This window comes from Triticum aestivum, chromosome 2D (genome assembly GCF_018294505.1).
Source record: "Triticum aestivum cultivar Chinese Spring chromosome 2D, IWGSC CS RefSeq v2.1, whole genome shotgun sequence".
NCBI classification, from domain to species: domain Eukaryota; kingdom Viridiplantae; phylum Streptophyta; class Magnoliopsida; order Poales; family Poaceae; genus Triticum; species Triticum aestivum.
This window is the reverse complement of record NC_057799.1, coordinates 85,480,644-85,504,275: the sequence shown is the minus strand read 5'-3', so window position 1 is coordinate 85,504,275 and position 23,632 is coordinate 85,480,644. Positions and strand designations below refer to the sequence as shown.

The 23,632-nt window shown below is 47.2% G+C and overlaps 4 protein-coding genes across 4 annotated transcripts; 2 read left to right on the top strand and 2 right to left on the bottom strand.

Annotated features, from left to right (window-relative positions):
- The first annotated feature begins 6,908 nt into the window (after positions 1-6,908).
- LOC123051815 (uncharacterized) lies at positions 6,909-8,510 on the top strand. Its single transcript, XM_044474793.1, has 3 exons — positions 6,909-7,093; positions 8,007-8,169; positions 8,264-8,510. The coding sequence occupies exons 2-3, from the start codon at positions 8,008-8,010 to the stop codon at positions 8,309-8,311; spliced, it is 210 nt and encodes a 69-aa protein (XP_044330728.1). The 5' UTR covers positions 6,909-7,093; position 8,007; the 3' UTR covers positions 8,312-8,510.
- Positions 8,511-9,227: 717 nt separating this feature from the next.
- On the bottom strand, positions 9,228-12,547 carry LOC123051814 (uncharacterized). Its single transcript, XM_044474792.1, has 4 exons — positions 12,281-12,547; positions 11,598-12,097; positions 10,715-11,510; positions 9,228-9,730 (listed from the first exon to the last, which is right to left on the bottom strand). The coding sequence occupies exons 2-4, from the start codon at positions 11,955-11,957 to the stop codon at positions 9,708-9,710; spliced, it is 1,179 nt and encodes a 392-aa protein (XP_044330727.1). The 5' UTR covers positions 11,958-12,097; positions 12,281-12,547; the 3' UTR covers positions 9,228-9,707.
- A 551-nt stretch (positions 12,548-13,098) lies between these two features.
- Positions 13,099-18,552, bottom strand: LOC123051813 (E3 ubiquitin-protein ligase SP1). Its single transcript, XM_044474791.1, has 11 exons — positions 18,279-18,552; positions 18,137-18,189; positions 16,475-16,599; positions 16,292-16,387; positions 15,436-15,573; positions 15,295-15,360; positions 15,073-15,185; positions 14,887-14,997; positions 14,414-14,457; positions 14,238-14,337; positions 13,099-13,616 (listed from the first exon to the last, which is right to left on the bottom strand). Exons 1-11 carry the CDS (start codon positions 18,353-18,355, stop codon positions 13,514-13,516), a joined length of 1,026 nt encoding a protein of 341 aa, XP_044330726.1. The 5' UTR covers positions 18,356-18,552; the 3' UTR covers positions 13,099-13,513.
- A 165-nt stretch (positions 18,553-18,717) lies between these two features.
- On the top strand, positions 18,718-22,341 carry LOC123051812 (DEAD-box ATP-dependent RNA helicase 57). Its single transcript, XM_044474790.1, has 11 exons — positions 18,718-19,037; positions 19,118-19,254; positions 19,548-19,639; positions 19,717-19,813; positions 19,906-19,986; positions 20,065-20,297; positions 20,797-20,991; positions 21,067-21,157; positions 21,435-21,557; positions 21,683-21,833; positions 21,917-22,341. Exons 1-11 carry the CDS (start codon positions 18,797-18,799, stop codon positions 22,117-22,119), a joined length of 1,644 nt encoding a protein of 547 aa, XP_044330725.1. The 5' UTR covers positions 18,718-18,796; the 3' UTR covers positions 22,120-22,341.
- The last annotated feature ends 1,291 nt before the right edge of the window (positions 22,342-23,632 follow it).

Sequence of the window (23,632 nt, the reverse complement as noted above, 5' to 3'; positions counted from 1 at the left end):
CTGTCCGAAAACGCGAAACACCGGGAATACTTTCCCGGATGTTTCCCCCCTTCGCCGGTAGCACCTCCTACTATGTTAGGTCATCTCTAGCTGTGACGCCCGGATAATCAAGCTACAGTAAAACTCTGCTAATGATGCCATGTCACCTCCGTTACTGTTTCTAATCCTTCGTTAGTTCAAAACCGATTCAAAAATCAATTCAAAATATAGCAAACAATAAAACTTTTCAAATGTCAAAACTAAAATGTTCTAAAAGTGACAAATAAATCATAAGCAATTATGGTGGATAAACCAAGCTTTGACAAAATGTTTAAAGGCTCTAAAACAATTAAAACAATAGTGAAAACAATTAAACAAATGCCTATTGAATTTATAAAATGCTAAAACTATTTTATTATGGGTTAAGGATTAATCTCACAGTAGTTTGTTGATAAATACAAATTTAGGCACTAGTGGTAATTTTTTTTGTAAAACAAGAAAATAAAAGAAACTACAAATAAAAAAAGAAAAGAAAAGGAAAAGAAACCCCCCTCCCCGCTGGGCCTCGGCCCAGCTGGCCGTCGACCCACCCTAGCCGGCCGAATCGGTCCAGCGGCCCAGCACCTCCCCCCTCCCCTTGTCGTCTTCCCCCTCCTCTTCTGTTCAACCGACCGAGGGCGCACGCCCCTCGCCGCCCCTGCCTGACCTGCTCGCCGCCCCAAGCCACCACATCGCCGAGGGGATAAGGACGAGTCCCCTAGGCCTCGTCGACAACCCTCGAGATCTTTCTCCCCCGCCTGCTCCTCTCCCTCGCTTTTCCATCTCGCCCGAACACCATCATCGCCGCCGTTCGCCATTAACGTGGCCACCATGCTCCCCGCGCCTCGCCGAGGAGTCCAACAGCTCCGCCTGCTCCCTCTACTTCATCTCTGACCAAGGGTTCGAGCCCGGTGCCACCACAGCCCCGGAATCGAGCTCTTCCGCGCCTACGGTCGCCGGCGCTCCTCCGCCGATTGCCGACGCCCTGCGGCTCCTAAGCCACCACCGTGGCCTCCGTGTGCCTCCCCGGTGAGCAGTCTCTCCTTTCCCCTCTCTCAGCGCTGCTCGTAGATGCCCGTAGCCGCCACTTCCATTTTTCACCCGAGCTTTACTCCGCCGCGGTGCTCGTCGCCGTCGCTACCGACGATAAAGTGCTCAACCGAGCTCGTAGTCGTGCTCCGGGCACCTCTAGGACCCCGTCGGACCCCTCTTTTGGGCATGTCGCAGCCTCTGTCGTTGTTCGCGATGACACCAGAACACCGGCGTCCGCCACGGTCGACACCGCCGTCGATGTAGTGCGCCACTCCGGTCGAGTTAGCCCACGGGACCGACGTAGATCGATGCGGCGTCGGACGCTCGATCGAACGCGCCTAGCCGCACCTCTCCCCGTGCCCCGTAGCGTTTTTCCGGCGAAGTCCGGCGATGCTCCGCCGCGGAGATGGTCGCCGGCGTGTCTCCGGCGCCGCCCGCCGACGTGGCCCTTCGGGCCCCATCTCACAGCCACTAAACACGGGCCCTAGGGCCCCACTTGACTTGTTGACCGCGGTCAACGTGCTGACTGGGCGGCCCCCAGCCACTGACATGCGGGCCCCCCTTCTGTTAATTAGTCTAACAATTGGTTTATAAATAAAAATAATTAGATTAACTAATCACTCACTGACATATGGGGCCCACCCCTCTAATTAGACTGTTAGTTTAGTTTAAATTACTGTTAGATTAACAGAGGCTGACATGTGGGTCCCACTGGACCCACCTGTCTGGTTTGACCCTGGTCAATGAGTCTGTTGACTGCTGACGTCATCCCCACGCAATGCTGACGTCATATTCCTTTTCTGTTAATATAAATAATTCCAGAATATTGTTAAATCTTTCAAAAATCATATAAAATAATCCGTAGCTCGGATGAAAATGTTTTCTATATGAAAGTTGCTCAGAAAAATCCAACGAATCCGAATACGCGGTCCGTTCGTTTGTCACATGCCTCTAGCATGCTGAACATGGAACTTTCCCCCTCCGGTCATCTGTCTGGCACAGGTCCGGAACCGGGAAAACATTCCCGGTTGAATTTCCCCCTTCACCTATTCGTGTAGACATATGTTAGGTCACACCCGACACGTCGTATTACCACGTTATGCTTTGTGATGCTATGTTTGCTTTATATTTACTGTTTCTTCCCCCTCTTCTCTCCGGTAGACCCCGAGACCGATGCTGCCCCTGTGATCGACTACGTCGACGACAACCCCCTCCTTGCCAGAGCAACCAGGCAAGCCCCCCCCTTGATCACCAGATATCGCCTTTTCTTCTCTATACTGCTTGCATTAGAGTAGTGTAGCATGTTACTGCTTTCCGTTAATCCTATCCTGATGCATAGCCTGTCATTGTTGCTACAGTTGTTACCCTTACCTGCTATCCTACTACTTAGTATAGGATGCTAGTGTTCCATCAGTGGCCCTACACTCTTGTCCGTCTGCCATGCTATACTACTGGGCTGTGATCACTTTGGGAGGTGATCACGGGTATATACTATATACATTATACATGACACTTGTGGTGACTAAATTCGGGTCGGCTCGAGGAGTACCCGCAAGTGATTCTGATGAGGGGGCTGAAAGGACAGGTGGCTCCACCCCGGTAGAGGTGGGCCTGGGTTCCTGACGGCCCCCGACTGTTACTTTATGGCGGAGCGACAGGGCAGGTTGAGACCACCTAGGAGAGAGGTGGGCCTGGCCCTGGTCGGCGTTCGCGGATACTTAACACGCTTAACGAGATCTTGGTATTTGATCTGAGTCTGGCCATTTGGTCTATACGCACTAACCATCTACGCGGGAGTAGTTATGGGTATCCCGGCGTCGTGGTATCAGCCGAAGCCTTCTTGACGTCAGCGACTGAGTGGCGCGCGCCGGATTGGACTGGAACGCCACTAGGCTAGGTCTGCTTCCGGCCGCGTACGCAACGTGCAGGTGTGCATAGGGCGATGGGCCCAGACCCCTGCGCACATAGGGTTAGACCGGCGTGCTGACCGCTCTGTTGTGCTTAGGTGGGGCTGCGACGCGTTGATCTTACGAGGCCGGGCATGACCCAGAAAAGTGTGTCCGGCCAAATGGGATCGAGCGTGTTGGGTTATGTGGTGCACCCCTGCAGGGAAGTTTATCTATTCGAATAGCCGTGTCCCTCGGTAAAAGGACGACCCGGAGTTGTACCTTGACCTTATGACAACTAGAACTGGATACTGAATAAAATACACCCTTCCAAGTGCCAGATACAACCCGGTGATCGCTCTCTAACAGGGCGACGAGGAGGGGATCGCCGGGTAGGATTATGCTATGCGATACTACTTGGAGGACTTCAATCTACTCTCTTCTACATGCTGCAAGATGGAGATGGCCAGAAGCGTAGTCTTCGACAGGACTAGCTATCCCCCTTTTATTCTGGCATTCTGCAGTTCAGTCCACTGATATGCCCCTTTACACATATACCCATGCATATGTAGTGTAGCTCCTTGCTTGCGAGTACTTTGGATGAGTACTCACGGTTGCTTCTCTCCCTCTTTTCCCCCCTTTTCTTTTCTATCTGGTTGTCACAACCAGATGCTGGAGTCCAGGAGCCAGACGCCACCGTCGACGACGACACCTACGACACTGGAGGTGCCTACTACTACGTGCAGCCCGCTGACGACGATCAGGAGTAGTTAGGAGGATCCCAGGCAGGAGGCCTGCGCCTCGTTCGATCTGTATCCCAGTTGGTGCTAGCCTTCTTAAGGCAAACTTGTTTAACTTATGTCTGTACTCAGATATTGTTGCTTCCGCTGACTCGTCTGTGATCGAGCATTTGTATTCGAGCCCTCGAGGCCCCTGGCTTGTATTATGATGCTTGTATGACTTATTTATGTTTTAGAGTTGTGTTGTGATATCTTCCCGTGAGTCCCTGATCTTGGTCGTACACATTTGCGTGCATGATTAGCGTACGGTCAAATCGGGGGCGTCACACTAGCACCGCGCGTTGCCATGTTACGCTTTGTGATACTTTGATTGCTCTGTTATTTATTGTGTTCCCCCTCCGTTACTTCTTTCCGGTAGACCCTAAGACTGTCGGCGACTCCCAGTTCGACTACGGTGTTGACGACACGTCCTTCTTGCCAGAGCAACCAGGCAAGCCCCCCCTTGATCACCAGATATCGCCTATTCCTTCTCTCTACTGCTTGCATTAGAGTAGTGTAGCATGTTACTGCTTTCGGTTAATCCTATTCTGCTGCATAGCCTGTCATTGTTGCTACAGTTGTTACCCTTACCTGCAATACTAAATGCTTAGTATAGGATGCTAGTATTCCATCAGTGGCCCTACACTCTTGTCCGTCTGCCATGCTATACTACTGGGCCGTGATCACTTCGGGAGGTGAACACAGGCATATGTTATATACTTTATACTGTTACATTACTTATGATACTGTTCGAAGATGGGGGCTGAAGGGGCAGGTAGCTCCATCCCGGTAGAGGTGGGCCTGGGTTCCCGACGGCCCCCGACTGTTACTTTGTGGCGGAGCGATAGGGCAGGTTGAGACCACCTAGGAGAGAGGTGGGCCTAGCCCTGGTCGGTGTTCGTGGATACTTCGAATTAACACGCTTAACGAGAATCTTGGTATTTGATCTGAGTCTGGCCATTTGGTCTATACGCACTAACCAACTACGTGGGAAAGATATGGGCACTCGACGTCGTGGTATCAGCCGAAGCCTTTGTGACGTCAGCGACTGAGCGGCGCGCGCCAGATTGGACCGCGTAACTTGACTTCCTTTGTAACGGAGGTTGCTAGGTCTGCTTCCGCCCGCCCTCGCAACATGCAGGTGTGCAATGGGCGATGGGCCCAGACCCCTGCGCCATAGGATTTAGACCGGCGTGCTGACCTCTCTGTTGTGCCTAGGTAGGGCTGCGACGTGTTGATCTTCCGAGGCCGGGCATGACCCAGGAAAGTGTGTCCGGCCAAATGGGATCGAGCGTGTTGGGTTATGTGGTGCACCCCTGCAGGGAAGTTTATCTATTCGAATAGCCGTGTCCCTCGGTAAAAGGACGACCCGGAGTTGTACCTTGACCTTATGACAACTAGAACCGGATACTTAATAAAACACACCCTTCCAAGTGCCAGATATAACCCGGTGATCGCTCTCACACAGGGCGACGAGGGGAGGATCGCCGGGTAGGATTATGCTATGCGATGATACTGGGTGAACTTACCATCTACTCTCTTCTACATGCTGCAAGATGGAGGCTGCCAGAAGCATAGTCTTCGACAAGACTAGCTATCCCCCTCTTATTCTGGCTTTCTGCAGTTCAGTCCACCGATATTAGCCTTTACACAGATACCCATGCATATGTAGTGTAGATCCTTGCTTGCGAGTACTTTGGATGAGTACTCACGGTTGCTTTTCTCCCTCTTTCCCCCCTTTCCCTTCTACCTGGTTGTCGCAACCAGATGCCGGAGCCCAGGAGCCAGACGCCACCGTCGACGGCGACTCCTACTACACCGGAGGTGCATACTACTACGTGCAGGCCGCTGACGACGAGCATGAGTAGTTTAGGAGGATCCCAGGCAGGAGGCATGCGCCTCTTTCGATCTGTATCCCAGTTTGTGCTAGCCATCTTATGGCAACTTGTTTAACTTATGTCTGGACTCATATATTGTTGCTTCCGCTGACTCGTCTATGATCGAGCACTTGTATTCGAGCCCTCGAGGCCCCTGGCTTGTATTATGATGCTTGTAAGACTTATTTTTTCCTTTTAGAGTTGTGTTGTGATATCTTCCCGTGAGTCCCTGATCTTGATCGTACACGTTTGCGTGTATGATTAGTGTACGATTGAATCGGGGCGTCACAGAACACTTGCCGAGCATGGTGTCTACCATGGACGGCGTCGGCAGGGATGAAGAGGGTACCTGGTTGCAGATGGAAGGGATTCGTGGGTGGACAACGGCGTACCCCAAGGCCGACAGTCTCATGGGTAGGGTCTGCGGACGTCCAAGGATGCCCGGGCAGCGGCCGGAGAGGTACATCGGCAACGACATACGATGAGGGCGTGAATGAAAAGAAAGTGGAGTAGTGGTGGACTAGAGAAAAAGAGGACCGGGGTGAGATTTCAGCGGGCCTGGGGTAAGAGTAGTATTGGACTAGAAATTGTGGAGAATGTGAGCTTCCAAACTAAAATTACGAAACCCATGGACAAAGGTGTAGATAGTGAAGGCTTCAACTCGTGTATGGATCTCTTGATGGTGGCGCCATAGCTTTGAACCGTGCCCTGCTTGATTTCTTCCACGACATTTTTGCAGTTCGTCGCAATGTGAATCCTCTGAAGGGCTAAATCCTCAGATTGTCCCAGACCTTCTCCGCACGGAAGTGCCAATGTATGTGAACAGGTTGACACTCCTAGCTAGTTTCCAAAGATGATCTCTTCAAATCGCATCCACAACACTTCTTTCTTCATTTCTTGTTTTTTTAGAACATCTTCATCTTTAGACAGAGCATGAGGGATGCTTTTTTGAAACATCACGTGTTTTTAGCACAATCAACTAAGCTTTATTGATCAATAATCATCGTAATACAAAGAGGATCATAAGTGTGGTTGAAAGTAGTGACATGCCTAGCTAGATTGTGAGCTTTAGTTTGAGCTTCTAAATTCATGTACGGAATTACAAGTGATGAAAGACAAACAATGAACTTCTATCTCTCTGTTTTTTTAGGGGGTTGCATCTCTCTGGTTTTTTTTAAGGAAAAGTTCTATCTCTCAGTTTTTTTTTGAGACATTCTATCTCTCTGGTAATAGTTTGGCTTAGCGGGCTAGGTCAACTCCATGCGGCATTTTATATGGCCCACTCTAGATTCCCGGATAATTGACAGGCCGACGAAGAGGCCCAACTGACCCAACAACCCCCGACAACCGCTCGACCCCTTCTTTCCTTCCCTTCTCCTCCCTTCCCTTCCTCGTCCCTTCCAGGTCACAACGCTACCCCCAAATCCCCAGCCTCCAGATCCACCCGCCGCCGCCGGCCACCCCCGTCGCTTCCCGCCCCCCGCGCGCCCCAGCCAGCCAGGTACGCGGCGATCTCCCTTCTCCCCTCCTACCCCGATCTCCCCACGATCTCTCGTAACCCAGCACGAGGGGACGAGGGGCCCCGCGTCCTCGACGCGACGTGAGGCGAACGAGCCGTCGTACGCGTTCGTGCGATATCTTAGATTCACGTGTATGCGTGGGGGATCTAGTCGTTGGTCCCCGACGCGCCGGTGACCCCCTCGATGCGTTTTACTGGCCCGGGAGATTCGCCTGGCGGCGTGGACATTTCGATGAGTATGCTCTTTTGCTTTAGGATGGGTAGTTGTCTCCTCGGGCCTTGGTCTCGGTCCGATGTGGTCTACTGGCGTTTGTTTAGCCTAGTTTGAGATCGGGTTATCTGTTTGAAATGCTTTTCTTTGGAAGCAGTATGCTGTTGCTAGGTTAGTAATGCTGTGTGAGTTCGTCGATATCTCTTTGGTTTATTAGATCTGCTGTAACGTGGTGAACGCACATGAATTTTTTGGGTTCCTGATTCGATGGTGTGACGGAGGTTGTGGTCATGATCAATGATAGCCTAGAAAGTGCCATGTTACCGGTAGAAGATACAAATTATTTGAATTTTCTGATCACTGAAATGTTGTGTTAATGTGCTAAATTCAAATACGTTGAGCTGCTCAGAAAGAATCCTTGGATTCAAAAATGCCTGGTAGATGAAGTAACGTAGTGGATTGTACATCAAGTAACCATTCCCCATTTTGGTCGTTGCTCATGAGAGTAGCTGAACAACTGTTAGAAATCTGTGTGGGAGTTAAACCGGTTTCATGAATTCAAAGGTTGTTGTTGCTGAATCTTGAGATGTTCACAGCCGTAATGCAATTATTATACTAGAACTATCTATGGCAATTGCTCTTCCATCTAAGGGTTAGGATTGAACGAGTAGTTTTTGTATGCAGGATGACGCTCGAAGAAGCACCATTTTACCCACGCGAGAAGCTCGTTCAGAAGCAGCAGTATTTCCAGAAGCTGAGCAAGCATATCCACCTTAAAGGCCGTTACGATGTGGTCACCTCCGTTGCCATTCCCCTTGCGCTTGCTGGCACCAGCTTGTTCATGATTGTAAGTTCAAAATCCCATCTGATGCCTTGGTTACTTGTGCTCTTTGATATTGCTTCCTCTCAGTTATTGACATGTCTTCTTGATTAACAATCAGGGCCGTGGGATCTACAACATGTCTAATGGGATCGGGAAAAAGGAGTGAATTTCTGTGGGTTTTGCTAGTATCTCAGTAAGCGGCATGGAAGCAATACTGCCCAAGCTATGATGTCATCTTCGTTTGCAAATAATATTGTCAGAGAAAGACTCGGGTCCATTTCATGTTCTCTTTTGTTGGTATTTGTGGATGCTTGCTAAACTTGCAATGATGATGCTATAACATCAGCATCGTCCACTTTGCATTATTTCTGCTCTACGTTTTATTTTTTTTGATCGGTGCATTCTCCGTGCATGCCCATTCGTGGCATACCTTCTTGCTTTATGTGAATTCATGATTTGTGTGGTATGCAGCAACTTCATACAGTTTCAGGTTGAAGCTCTGAATAGTTGCATGTGCAGAAGAAACAAATCCGAGTAGTTGCATCCGAAAATGCAAGACATGATGTTATTCTGCAGAATTGTGAATTTTGTTAACAAAGGGTGTAGCATAAATAGCTCAAGCTATCAGCCTGATTCTGTGAAGAAAAACTCCCTATTAGCTGGAAGCAAAATGTAATTTCATTAAATTCTTTCCTAAATCATTTCCATGCTGTGCACCTGAAGTGCAGTTTTAGGTGGATGTTATTTTGTGCTTCCGTTTGGAGCTGGTTGTTTGGTTAACGATGAAAGCAACACGAACACCCTTCACAAGCAAGCAGCGTCTGGTGAGTTATGTCTGCTAGCCTCGTGGGATTGGAGCGGCCTAGTTTTTCGCTCTTTTGGACTTACTGTTTGTCTCCGTTGTCCTCGAGGTTTGTGGAATGCACTCTTGTAGCAGCGAAGGCGCTCGAGTGCTCCATCGAGTGTGTTGTCTGGCCTTTGCTTTCCGGCGTCTTGTAGGGTGTTCGTGTATGTATTGTAGCAGCAAAGGCGTGGGTTTTTTTTTCTGGCGTCTTGTATGTATTGTGGTGGTTTAGGTCTAGTCTAGCTTGGCAAGAGAGCTGCCAAATTCATTGATTAGAAAGAGGTATTACAAGAACACCTCCAAAGGAGGAATGCACCGCAAAAAGGCGAGTGCCAAAAAAGAAGAAAGAAAAACAGATTGCTCGGCTTATTTGAGGGAAACCGGGTGAAAACCTATTAAAAAAATAAATTGGAACGGGACAGATTGCCCACTACCCTTGGGCCGTACCAACTTAAAAGCATGGATTCACTGGGACCATCTTCAAGCATGGAATCACTAGCGGTACAGATGCTTGGTGTAAGGAAATGAATGACTGAGTATCCGGTTCCGAGGAACGCCGAGCTTTACTCGGTCATAGGATAACCTCCCCAACACAGCGCATTAGAACATGCTAGATATGCAACCATTTACATATGTACGACTAAAATTTCAACCGTCATTGCTGCAACCAAACTAAATTTGTACTCCTAGAACTTCACTCATTCCATGTTGCTTTAAGCTAAAATCGGAGAGGTTGACCACCTGAAAAGGGAATAAACCATGAATAAGCTTCACCGGAAAAGGAAAAACATTTCAGATCATTTGATTCCGTTAAGTCTGAACAAGAAGATTGGCAGTATATAAACGTCAAGTGTGAACAAGTTTGACAGAAAATATAAACAAACAAGAAAAAAACCTATGCACAGAATAAGAGTCATGACAAACAGATACAGACCATCTTACCCCTTCTAAACAAGCACACAGAGTTATCAGATGGCCTTTTAAATCCGTGCAAGAGTGTGTTCTTGCTGATAGCATAGATAGTACCCTCATAGTAGAAACTAGCACTCCGCAAATGTTGGTTATGGTAGTTCAGCAGTTCCAGGCATGAGCTTGTATAGAGATTGATAATTATCCTTAAATACTACTCCCTCCGTCCCAAAATAGGTGTCGCTGATTTAGTACAAAGTTGAGTACAAGCAATGTTCATAGACAAAAAATGAATAAAAATATGCAAGTCTAGAACAAAAGCTAATGGCTCATCTATGTCCAAAATCGATATACTAACCTTTGGTTCATAGGATAGGAAAATCGTAGGAATAGGAAAGTCATAGAAAATGAGATGACATGTAGCTCAAATCCTATGAGTAGGAATAGGAAAGGAGATGTCCTTTGATTCACATCATAGGATTTTTTCCATCGAGTCTAGGCTAATGTTTATTTTCCTATGAAATGTGGAGGATAGGAAGAATTCCTCCGTAGGAATAGGATTCCATTCCTACAAACCAAAGTGCTCTAAAGGATTTTTTCCTATAGAAATCCAATCCTATGAAATTCCTACAAGATTCCTCTAAACCAAAGGAGGCCTAGAATTGTCCATTTGATAGGAATCTAGGATACAGGTTCTACTTTGTTGTATCCAAAATGCCAATGTTGGACACAAACATTCAGAATAACCAAGCCTTAAACATTTCTTACAATGGAGGGCAATGCGCACATACAGGATTTTAGGATCAGTTAACATACCATTGAGCATCTTGAGTATGTACTCCCTCCTGTAGATTTCGGGTAGTGCTAAAAACATGCCCATTTGGTCCGGTTCCTTTGCGAAAACACTCGCAGCGCTGACCACTTCGCTTCCGGTAAACCCAAGCTTTTGCATCTCGGCAATGGCTCTTACTCTGGCATCCTGTTGGGGCATCTCAGGCGACAACCTTTCTCGCAGATCAGCATGAGGCTCAATAACTGCTTCAGTCGCGCTGCCATTCTGGATGATACTTCGAAACTGATCATGCGCATCCTTGAACTGTTCCATGGCTGTTGTGGCTGTGCTTGCATTCCGAACAACACTCTGAAATTGATCATATGCGCCCTTGAACGCCTCCATTGCTGCTGCCATGGCGCCGGCATGCTGAACAACACTCTGAAAGTGTCTGTGTACATCCTTGAACAGCTCCATTGCTTCGGCCATCGTGTCGACATGCTGGTTGGCGCGTTGGTAGTGACCACGCACATCCTTCAACGTGTCCGGAGATGGGCAATTCGATTCAGCCCTGTTCCTTTTACCGCCATTCTTACATCTTTCCTGCTTTTTATAGCTCGAAGTAGCATCCAGGGAGCGACCTGACGGTCCGGTGCACATCTGATCTTCCTCCCCTTCATCATCCCCGGCTTCACTTGTATTCCCATTCTCCATGTCGGCGGTGGCTTCCTCGGACACTTCAACCACTTCTCTAGCGGCTCTATCCTTGCCATACACCGCATCAAACACATCGAAATGCGGAAATGGAATACCGTACATCCCCCTGGCTCTAGGATTATCCTGCAGAGGTGAAACAAATCAACACAAAGACACATCACAAAGAGAAAGGGTTACAATGCCAACAACACTAACTAAAACATGGCTCACTTTGCAGTAGTCGTCGTATCGCTGCTTCTCGCACCGGACGACCTTCCTGGAGCCGTCCCAGGAGAACCCCGGCGACGCGAGCATCTCCTTGATCGCGTGGAACTTGCGCTTCAGCACCTTGAGCCGGGAGTCGACGTGCGGGCTGGCCCTGATGCCGCGGCCAGGCAGCCGCTGCGCGAGGAGGCCCTCTATCCCCTGGGTGTAGCAGTTCTTGAAGCCCCCTCCTTCGGCCCTGAACCTGGGGTCGGTGGACACCTCGCAGAGGGCCCTGACCAGCTCCTCGTCCTCGTCCATTGTCCACTTCCTCTTGTTCCTGCCTCTGCCTCGCACAATCCTGGCGGAGCCCTCGCTCTGATCCATCACTAGAACATACTCCCTCCGTTCCTAAATACTTGTCTTTCTAGGCATTTCAACAAGTGACTACATACGGAGTAAAATGAGTGAATCTACACTCTAAAATATGTCTACATACATCTGTATGTGATAGTCATTTGAAATGCCTAGAAAGACAAGTATTTAGGAACGGAAGGAGTACATGGAAGATGAGAAACTTAATTTGATTGATCGATGTGCAGCAGAGTGATGAACTTGCGGAAACAAACGTGGGTCGCTAGTCACACAGCAGAGCAGAGCAATGGCGTGCTTAGAGGGGAATCAGTGAGTGGTGTGAAGTGGATACAGACCCGTAGGTGAAGGACGGATCGCGCGCCGCAATGCGATGCGGTGCGACGGCGAGCTCTAAGGTGCGAGCGGAGACCGGAGAGGTAATCTGAAGCAGGACGCGGAAGAGATCGGTACGAATCCGGGGCGGAAGAAAGTGCGAGAGTGTTTCAGACTCCGTCGTCTGTCTGGGGGGCGAGGGAGGGGGCAGGGGTGATACCTCGGGAGCGGCGGTGGCTCGGAGAGACGGCGGGGCCGGGGCGGCGGGGGGAGATGGGACTGGGATTGGGAATCCGGGGCAGGGGAGGGGGGAGGAGTACCGGACTAGGGTTACACGCGCAGATGGGACTGGGAGTGTTCACTCTACAGATCGGCTATTCCCGATGTACCTCATCCACGTCGCCCTCGCCACGCGGTGTGTGAGGGTATGGGCTTTGGATTAGGATTTCCCGTGAGGTTGTTTGCCAATGGTGGTAATCCCAATCCCTGATGCACCAAAGCCTGTAAGCCTGTAGCCGAACTCTTTTGAACAATCAATCTAATTCGATTTTAACCATGGCAAAATGTTTAAGGAGAGCTGCTGGAGTTGAAGAAAATTCAGGGGAAAATCCTTTTACAAGTGTATCCATATGCGATACAGGAGAGATACTCGAGAGGAACCGTTGGATTTGCCCTAATCCTTCTCAAAAAAAAAAAAACTGGTGTCGAGAATCTTGACCGTTGATGACAGTACCGAGTTTATGCATACAAGAAAGCAAGCTTGACAAAGCACCTGACATTTTACACATTTTCTTCTTCTGTGGCTAGACAAAATCAAACGAACAGTGAGCACACAAGAACATCAAAAGGCGGTGTCCGATATACTATCAGAAGAAATGATTATCCTTTACAATGTCAAACAACATAGCAGTTCCTTTGGATAGAATCAACTGATCCACCAGTAAATACTAGCATCCATGCGGTCAATCAGAGCGCTGTTAGAAACAAGGCGCTACACAAGAACACTCTGTACACAACTGTAAAGTACAAGGAAGATCAGCAACTGGCGCAGCGTCAACCGCAAACTATGAGCCTCCATTGCTTGAAGTTTTCGTCAGTAAAGCAAAACTCCAATTCACAAGCTCCAGCTCAGTTCCGCGTTCCAGATATCGGCACACTGGCAGCCACGGCGACTGGAACTGGAAGTATCAGGTGGTTTCGAAAGATGAGGTTCACCTGGTGTTATCAGGCGCAGGATTTTGCATCATGTAGTGCCATCAGTGACGGAATGTTCTGACAGCTTGGTCAATTCTTCGTCGGCAGAGTGGACAGTTTGTTACGTGAGAAGAGCAGTTCATACAGCAACACATGTGGCCACACCTGCATAATGGTCGGTTATGACTCGCTCAGGAACATTTTGGTGGCGACAATATAATAAGAGCATAGGTAGCAGGGAAAGATGCTTATCAACAAGCATAGCTGGAGATGATTCAGGAGAAAAACATCTTCATAATGAACAGAGCTAAAAAATGTAAATGACGCCTGGAATTTCAAAGGCAAAACAACCCATGGTTCAAATATTTGATTCCAGCTAAAATTGAAATGCATAACTTAATACTTTATCATGTTTACTAACTTGCTTGATCATTTATAGTGGTAGGCAAGTTAAATGCAAGGTGCTGAACACACAAAAAAAAAACATTCCACCAAAAAATAGACCCACATGCAATCCCTGTGGCTTTCAAATAGGGGCAGACAACCATGAGGCACCCTGTGTGGAGCACAGAAGCTCAAACGAGGATAGCAGGCTGCACTCACACCCAGGTGCCTCTAGCCAACTGGTCGAGGTCCAGTTCTTGACCAAAATGAAACAGTAAACAGTACAAATGTGTACTACATATGCTCAGGATTATCCACAATGAAAATGTCAAAAGAAAAACAGCTTTATTATTAACATGTAAAATTATATGATGAAATGTGAGTATAAAATAAGGTACTTACGGCACAAAAACTGCATTATACTCCTGTTCAAGGCATATGACACATATTTCTAATACCAATTGATCCTTCTTAGGCTCTCCGTCTGATGTTCCATTGCCCCCTTCATATAATAATAGTAAAAGATATCATAAGACAGGAACATTTACAACAGACTAATCAATCTATAAGAAAATCACCTTCAGCGTCCCTAGCCTGCCTTTGTGCTGCAGCAGCACGAGCCCTGTATGTACAAAATGAATACATAAGTTTACATAACACCAATGTTCTGAAATTCCAAATTAAGAGAATGTTTGGTGCTTCCAAAGTATCTTGGTATTCAGTTCCATGCATGATTGCTAATTTGTGGTACTGACTGAATGAAAATAGTTCCACGAGTAAAACATTTCACATACAGTGTCTTTAGTGCATTTTTTTTCAACTGCATGTGATCTTTAGAGAAATATATTAGCTGCAGGTGGACAATGCAGTTTTTGCAAGACATTAAAATACTACTTGGTGATCAAGATAAAAAGGGACATAATTCTAATGATGTCAAGCACAGATGAATGAACCCCCTGAGCACTTGAACAGAAAAGGAACTAAATTGCTTTCCAAAGAACCTTCCCCCTTTGTTATTCTATAAATAAAAGAAACTGATGTTTGTCCATACTTCTTGTGAAATTCACGCTGGCGCTTTCTTTGTAGAAAATGATCAAGTGCACGCTTAGCAAGAAGAAATACACCAAAAGCTGCAAAGCCCATGGAAGCAAGTTGGTATAACCTGTTGTACAAAGACATGCAATTAGCAGCAAGATCCCTAAACAAAGACACAGAATGTTGTACATAATCTCCCTACTTGGCCCATTTCCCGAGATTCAAGATAAGTTGATCGATGCTTTTTGGAGATGCATAAAATGGTCCTTTGTGTGGCCGCTGAATCCGAATAGTTCCAACATCATCTTTAATGGCCTGGTCGTACAGCACAAAAATGCAGAACAAAAAGTAAGGGACTAAAAATTTAGCTATGTCAACAAAATTTCACAGTACCTTGAAACTCAATGAAATCTACGGTTATTACCTCACCAACAACAGTCAATGAAGTTCCAGTTGGAAGAACCCTTTCAGTTCGCTTTACTCCGAGCATCTACAATGATTAATGCTAAATTATGAATAGCAATCCTATAAGCATTGGTCTTGCTCAAAACGTGATTAGACAAACCTTCAGTCCTTGTAAATAATCTAGAGTTCCACGTACAAGGGTTCGCCCTGACTCCTCAAAAACCTCACTGGCAACAGTTAAAATTAACCCTGCCGCAGAACGAGCGCCAACAACATAGACACGCCCAGTGCCATCATCCTGGCGATGAATTATATGTTAGAAAAGAACTGAACTTGCAAGGTATCACAAAATCACAAGATATTTTCAAACTAAATAAACAAATAGTGATTTTAGAATTATAAATCTTTTCTTTTATGAGCAGTCACTTCGTTTATGTTTATATAACAACTTCGTGTGATTTAAGCTTATGCATATTTCTTCTGTTAAACAAGTATAGGCATATCATCAATACATTAACAGTGCCTAAGCTAAGGACTTAACGGCTAAAGTGGGTGCTGAGTGCATGCTTTTTTTGAAATAATACTGTTAGCTGCTCTCGCCATGAACCATCCATAGCATATAGCACCGCATATAGGTGCTAATTGATACCAAATATTTTACAGTTTCGTTTTATCTGTGAAGAACAGATGATTTAACATCACCAGCCAAGCTTAGTTTTGTGCTATATATACTAGACTTAGCAACCATGCGCACCGTGCTGGCCATTAATTCTGACACATTTTCTCACCTATAGCACTATCTTAGCAGCTAGGGATGCATATGCTCTTCTTTGCTATAAATCTGGTCTACAAATAGAGAAGGTAGTCCAGACTCCAGAGAAGACAGAGGGAGGTTATAACCCAAGCTTCGCAGAAATAAACTTCTAGATAATTCCAAGTTTGGACACATAATAGGAATAATCAAAGGCTAAATTATGTATTGACAGAGCAACAAAAAAAGAACTAGAACACATTACCAGGTACCATGGAACCTCTTTGCTAACAGAAAGCATCACAGCAGAATCTTGAATCCAGGATCCAGCATCATTGTGCTTCAGGAAGTGTTGCTCTGCCTACAAAGAACAAAAAGTTAGCATAGTGCCACAATTACCAACAACAATCCCATCTACTAATAACAGAAACAACAAATCAGTAGCTACCGTTTCCTCGACTATTACACCTCTCATACCACTTTGCTGGCATATAAGTGGTGTATCTGAACTAACTCGCCCAGAAACTGCCACTACAAGTGGCAGGACTTTACTTGCAGTGTCCAAGATAGCAGCTGTTCAGGAGAGAGAAGAAATGTTAAAACATATCCTCTTTTTTACGTATTTAACCAAGTATACCAAATGACAATCTCCGTAGAAAGTATATCACATGTAAAGCATGCTGATAAGAAAGGTCTAACACTCTAACTCTTGACCATATCTGAAGTAAATGCTGGACTTTGACCATATTAAAGCCATAGGTAAAAAAGGCGAGCCTAGATGTGCGCTTACGCATGCCCAGGCGCTGGGCATCAGCAGTATGCTCAGCGCTTAATCACACTAGGCATGCCTATACGCTGTGCGTCAGCAGAACACCTAGCTCTTATTCATGCTAAGCATGCACTTAGGCGATATAGGCACTACACAGAGGCAAAACTAGGAATTGCGCCAACCGCTTTTTTGAATTTCATTTAAAGCCAACAAGATAAAGCCAGAACTCTTGGATTGCAGAAGAACAAATTATGCTGCCGTGGAGACAGTGGTGACAAACATGGGCGGAGCCAGCAGGTATTCATGTTGGTCTCATGAGTCATGACCACCCAGCTCATTTGCCAAGAACATTCAGAGTAGTTCGGAGGCCCAATGAAAATTAGCAAAAGCCTACATAAAGCAAAACTCGGTCCAAAAACGCAGGACTGCACCGGCTAGACCCAGGACCTGCTACATGTATCTATGTCCTGCTTCTTCCGAGCAGCACAGAGGTGATCAAGCCATCAACAGAAAAACTATTGGGAGCTTCCCATGTTTCTCTCGCTCAAACAGCCTCACCTGATGCCTGTTCTGAACCTGAAAAAGCCACGGCGGCCAGCGGACGTGGCAACGGACAAAGGGAGGCAGTCACAGCAGGCAGGCAGGCAGGCAGCAAGCTGAGCAGGACAGGGCGGCTGGGCGAGCAATGCGTGGGCAAAGCGCAGTGCATGTTTGTGGTTTGAAGTGGCTGGTCAGTCGGCCGCACGGCAGCTGCAGCAGTGGGCAGGGCCATGGGTGCCATCCGCTGAGGGCGCCAGGACGGTGGCAGGTAGCAAGCACTAGGAACCAATGCCTATGTTAGTATATCTCAGTGAGTTCATGCAAGGTGAAGGATAAAAATCAATTACTAGTTCCCTTGCTAATTTGGGTTGTCTTCACTGTTGTGCACCCCCAACAAATTTAGGTAATCAATTTAATTTTGAAAATTGCCAATTTCAATTTCTTACATTTAGGAACAGAGGTAGTACTTATCTACCTACAAACCCAAAGAAACCACTGATGATCCAAAACAGGTACTCCCTCTGATCCAAAAAAAAATGTTGTGGCTTTAGTTCAAGAGCTAAAGCCACAACACTTTTTCTGGATCGGAAGGAGTGCCATTTTACCAAGGGATGCACACAATATCACCACGAGCTGCAAACGAAATCACCAACATGGGAGACTAGGACCAGATTAGCTCAGAGCAGCAGCACTCGCCGAAAACTAGAGCTGAAATGAATTTCACCGCTGCAGTAACTGCTACTCCTGAAGCCAATCAAACAACCTACAACAGAGTGACAGACCAAACCCTAGCTCACCCACCCAAATCCTTCAGGCTGCCCGTCCTCGCCACCGATCGCAGCACCTCCGCATCCCTGAGTCAGCACCAAAACCAGCACCAATCAGCAACCCAGAAATCGCCAAGCAGGAAACGATTTCTCTCTATATAAAAAAAATTCCTTACCTCCCGCTGCTCCTCCCGAGGAGATAGAGCGCCGCGGCGCTGAGGCAGCACCCGACCCCGCCCCACGGGACCAACATCTCGCGCGGGGAAATGGTCCGGCGAGCGGGGACGGACGGCGGACCGGCGGGCGGGATTCCGGCGAGGCTGGAGCTACGGATTTTTATTTTAGGGCAGGATTACGGCGAGGCGGGCAAGGCACTGGATACCATGCCAGAAGCGGAAGCAGACGGCAATGGTCATGGTCTGTGGGTCCCACCTGTCATTCACTGCTTTGCTGAGACGTGGGGCAGACGGTCGGATAAGCACGCCAGCGTGGAGCCCACGGCGACCGACGCGCTGAATGGCGTTCGTGGTCAGATCTCAGCCGTTGAATTTTGATCCGCGGGAACAGCCCGAGCTCTGTGGCTTACATGTGGGGCCAGGCGAGGAAACCAGGTTCATTTCGCTGCTCGTGGGGCCGTGCTAGGGTTTAAGACGAGGAGGAGGTTTCCCCGGCGGCGGCGAATCCAAACCCAACCATGGAGGAGAAGCCGAGCCTCTCGTCGGCGCTGTTCGCCGGCACCCGCTTCGACCGCAAGCGCTTCGCGGGGGACATCGCGCGGTTCCGGACGGGCGCGCAGCCTGCTGCCCCCGCCCCCCCGACCCCCGACGCCGCGCCGCCGGGACCGGAGAAGAAGCGGAAGCGCAAGAGCAAGGCCAACGCGAAGAAGAACAGCAAGAAGAAGAAGAAGCGCGCCGACGGGGCCGCCTCCGCGTCCGGTGAGGCTTCGCTTCCTGCCTGTTTGGTGCTTGGAGTGGCTGTGCTTGGTGATTTGAACCCGCTTGGTTTGTTTCTGCAGATGTTGTGGAGGGGTTCAGCGTGTTCAAGGGGGCGGAGGCGAAGGAGGCGACGGAGGAGTCTGTGGAGGTGGTGGTTAGGGAGGACGAGGACTCGGCCGTCGTGAGGCGGCGGAAGGAAGCCGAGAGGGAAATCGAGGTAATGCTGTTTTGCAATGTACCAATGTTCATAATCAGGGTTCAGTAGTAATGTAGTATATGTATTTATTTTGGTAAGCAAATTCTGCTGAGCTGAATTAGTAAGCATCATAGGTTATTTTGCAACACAAACCTTTGTATATGTAAATACTGATGAGCAAAGTGGTTTTGTTACGATTCCAGCACGGTCTTGATTGAATTGAAAATAGTGGTAGATTTGACTTAGGATTGGTCTGTTTGCAAACTGTAACCACTGAACTGTTGGTTTTTAATATTTTCTGTATTGGTTTCTAGAGAGCCGCCATCCTCCGGAAGAGGTACGACATCCACATTTCGGGACATAATGTTCCAGCACCACTGGAGAGCTTTGAAGAACTGGTTTCAAGGTTAGCATTTCTTGTCATTGTGGATTATTGTAATCATTTGAAGCTGTTAAGCTGAGCCTCTTTTACTTGTGCACTAGGTATGACTGTGATTCATATTTGGTTGGGAACTTGTCAAAACTTGGGTTTCAAGAACCTACACCTATCCAGAGGCAGGCCATTTCTATTCTCCTTTCAGTGAGTGATCTTTTACTCTGTTTTGGACTTGAGCCCCTATGCATGGAAACATATAGTTGTTTACAGTAATTATATTGCATTAATTGCTTCAGGGCAGGGAGTGCTTTGCTTGTGCACCAACAGGCTCTGGCAAGACACTGGCATTCCTGCTCCCGATGCTTATGAAAATCAAGGTATTAATCTTCATGGTATTGTGTAATGTTGTTTAGAATTGTTGGACAGGATTTATGATGAGTATATTGTTCTAATAGCCAGGGTCTAAAGGATGTGTTAAGGCTGTTATTCTTTGCCCGACAAGGGAATTGGCAGCACAGACTACGAGAGAGTGCAAGAAGTTGGCAAAAGGGAGGAAGTTTGGTGTCAAACTAATGACCAAAGATCTGTCACAAGATGGTAATTTCAAGGATATGCACTGCGACATCCTTGTATCCACCCCGCTTCGTTTGGATCATGCTATACGAAAGAGAGACCTTGACTTAAGTAGGTCTGTGATCATGTTATGATTTTTTCTGTTTACCCATTTAGCATATTGCAATTATTTTGACATAAATAATGTTTTAATTGCACTCCTGATATATTGTGATCCTTTTTATGTTTGATCATAATTGTTACTTGGGGTTCCAATTAATAACATTTTCATCGACACTAAATGATTGTATGGGTACACAGATAGCACCTACATTACAAAATGGTAAATTTTACCGAAATGAAAAGAAATTAAGTTGATCAGAAAAACTGTGGCTGTTAAGTGTTTTCATTTGCCAAGAAATACTGAATAACCTGCATTACATTCATTTCTAGTGAATTTGTTCCAGAATCAAAACATAACAAGACCAAATCAGCTAGCTTTATTCTCTGTTCCATATCATCTTGGTCATTTGTGTTGTCATGTGGTTTACCGAGGAGTCATGAATTTGCATTTTGCTTAAGCATTTTTCAGATCTGCGCAAACTTCAGCAATAACACATAACTGCCTCATGCAGGGTGGAGTACCTTGTGTTGGATGAATCTGATAAACTTTTTGAGCTTGGATTTGTTGAAGTGATTGATTCAATTGTCAAAGCATGCTCGAACCCTTCGATAATTCGTTCTTTGTTTAGTGCCACATTGCCTGAAACAATAGAGGCTCTTGCACGCACAATAATGCATGATGCTGTTCGGATCATTGTGGGACGAAAGTGAGTATCCTATCTTGTGAACTAGCAGATCTGTTTTGCATGGGATATTTTCGTAATGTAATTTTTAACTTACAGGAATTCAGCTTCCTCAATGATCAAGCAAAAGTTGATTTTTGCTGGAACCGAGAGGGGGAAGTTGATAGCTCTTCGCCAAAGCTTTGCAGAAGTATGTTGTGATCTTTCACTCGCAGTTTCTTTCTCCTGGTTTCCATGCATTCGGTTGTTTTAGAACTGGTCTGTACTGGCCATGCCAAACCAGCAGACTGCAGCCTAATGCATGCCCGCATATAAGTAGCAAAACTAAGCCCTATTGTGCTGCTCATAGCTGTAAACTCACTACTTGCAAAGTATTGAAAATGTTGAACTGCACATTTGTCCTTATAAAAAAGGAGTCTGTGTGTGTGTCTTGAAACTTACTGTTGTTGTATTGTCTTCAATTGCAGTCTCTGAATCCTCCGGTATTGGTCTTTGTTCAAAGCAAAGAGAGGGCAAAAGAGCTCTACAGGGAGCTGGTATATGACGACATTAGAGTCGATGTAATTCATGGAGACCTTACTGAAGAGCAGGTATTACTTTTGCATAATTTACCGATACTTATTTTGATTACTGTTCCTGTAGTTTTCTGTTTTCACTGCTTTAATACTGTTGACATCAGGCTCGCTGACTGAATTCTGTATTTCCTTACTTTTAGCGTCAAGATGCTGTTGACAACTTGAGAGCTGGAAAAAGCTGGGTGCTAATAGCAACGGAGGTTCTTGCGCGGGGAATGGATTTCAAAGGTGTCAACTGTGTAATCAACTACGATTTCCCTGAGTCCGCGTCTGCCTACATTCACAGAATAGGTAAGAAAGATATCCGGCTTCCCCCCCTGGACCATAGTTGTTGCAATAAGATTCTAATAACTCCCTTCCCCTGTTATATGTAGGACGGTCTGGAAGAGCAGGCAGATCGGGGGAGGCGATCACGTTCTTCACGGAGGAGGACAAGCCGTTCCTGCGGAACATCGCCAACGTACTGGTATCTTCGGGCTGCGAGGTTCCTTCCTGGATGGTGGCGTTGCCCAAGCTCAAGAGCAGGAAGCACAGGGTGGACAGGGACCGCATCTCCTTTTTAACCGATGAAGATTGAGAGTGATATTGTGTAACGGTAACAATTTTGTAGAGATGACACGTTTGGCCTCAGTTTTCCCTGTTTGAATGCCTGGTGCGTGTATCATTCAGCTTTCCTGACTAAGACCTGATACTGGCGTATGCATCCGAGCATATATTTTGTGACCTGCTGCAGTTTTAGTGCATTGGCTGTTGGACTGTCATTTCACTCCTAATCACAACTCATTAGTTGATTCTTCAACATCAGAGGACAGTATTGATACAATAATCCTACATCTATGGGCACGCTACAGATGTTTACCGGAAACTTCCAACTCTCCTCCCTCACCCCCGACCGAATTTCATTCGGGTGGCCCCCTCCCTCCCCCTATTTTCATTCCTAACCTTCCATGTTACCATGTCCATTAAGTCTTGATATTTTTTTCTTTAGGTGGGTAGGTGCATTTTGTATTTGATATGCTATCATGCTATTAGTGCATCTCCAACAAATGATGTAAAATGGTGGTCTTGCCCAAAAATTGTCGTTTGAGGTGTTTGGGGCCAAAAATACTGCTCCAGATGATGTACCTTTATTTGGTCCAAGTGTTGCAAATTTGCAACACCACTACTGACTGCCACAAAACTAAAACTCAGCCTCGCGGAAGTTTCCCTGCCACCACACGCCGATTCCGGGCTGGATCTCGCCATCGTTGCGAGTTGGTCGTCTGCCTCCGGACCAACCAGCACCCCGCCGCTCCGGATGCCTAGAACAGTCCCCGTGGCCACCGAACATCACTATCTACCGAACGACTGAACCGATCAGCTCTGCTATATCATGGATCTGAGAGACACATCGAACTACCTCTAAGGGACAATGGTTATCATGGTTTTTGTGTTGAGTAAATAGGCAATTTCTCGATTAAATTAATCCACGAGTAAATCACTAGCATGGCATTGACACAAATAAACGCATACTGATATTTCAGTCAAGCAAGCACATACTACGCTAAGTGCAGAAAGATCTACGTATAACGCTAGCATGGCTAAAACAGAAAACAGTAGGAGCGGGATAAACGAGTTATACCCTCCCGTAGGCCATGCAGAGGGCCGCGGCGTTGGTGGCAGCAGCGGAGTCCTCGGCGACCTCCTTGTCGGCTTCAGCTTTCTCGGCGGCGGCACGTTCGGCGTCGGTGGACATGGTGATGATGAGGGCGACGCGGACGTAGTGAAAGTAGACGAACAGCGAGCAGTCGCGTAGTCGCTTCCCAAAAACCTATTCGCCTCTCTCCCGTACAGGAACCGGAGAGACGGGGTTTCGGAGACCCGCTCTCCCGTCGACCGTGTACGCGGTGGACGGGATGGAGTCACCGGCGGCAGCAGCAGCAAAGGAACGACGGTGGGCATGCGCGTGAGCAGATGTGATCTGTTCGTGACGGCTAGGGTTAGGGGGCACCGCACACTTATATAGGCGCAGCCGCGAGGAGAGACGTGGGCTCGACCCACGTCCGAGTCCGTAACAACCCACGATCCGACGTCTCAGATCGTGGCCCAGC

Coding starts and splice junctions, on each gene's coding strand:
- LOC123051815 (XM_044474793.1), top strand. CDS start 8,008: ATGACGCTCGAAGAAGCACCATTTTACCCACGCGAGAAGCTCGTTCAG. Junction 8,170..8,263: donor GCACCAGCTTGTTCATGATT/GTAAGTTCAAAA, acceptor ATTAACAATCAG/GGCCGTGGGATCTACAACAT.
- LOC123051814 (XM_044474792.1), bottom strand. CDS start 11,957: ATGGATCAGAGCGAGGGCTCCGCCAGGATTGTGCGAGGCAGAGGCAGG. Junction 11,511..11,597: donor GATACGACGACTACTGCAAA/GTGAGCCATGTT, acceptor TCACCTCTGCAG/GATAATCCTAGAGCCAGGGG. Junction 9,731..10,714: donor CATACTCAAGATGCTCAATG/GTATGTTAACTG, acceptor TTCCCTTTTCAG/GTGGTCAACCTCTCCGATTT.
- LOC123051813 (XM_044474791.1), bottom strand. CDS start 18,355: ATGTTGGTCCCGTGGGGCGGGGTCGGGTGCTGCCTCAGCGCCGCGGCG. Junction 16,388..16,474: donor GTGTAATAGTCGAGGAAACG/GTAGCTACTGAT, acceptor TGTTCTTTGTAG/GCAGAGCAACACTTCCTGAA. Junction 14,338..14,413: donor GCAGGCTAGGGACGCTGAAG/GTGATTTTCTTA, acceptor TATTATATGAAG/GGGGCAATGGAACATCAGAC.
- LOC123051812 (XM_044474790.1), top strand. CDS start 18,797: ATGGAGGAGAAGCCGAGCCTCTCGTCGGCGCTGTTCGCCGGCACCCGC. Junction 19,038..19,117: donor CGGGGCCGCCTCCGCGTCCG/GTGAGGCTTCGC, acceptor TTGTTTCTGCAG/ATGTTGTGGAGGGGTTCAGC. Junction 21,158..21,434: donor TTCGCCAAAGCTTTGCAGAA/GTATGTTGTGAT, acceptor CTTCAATTGCAG/TCTCTGAATCCTCCGGTATT.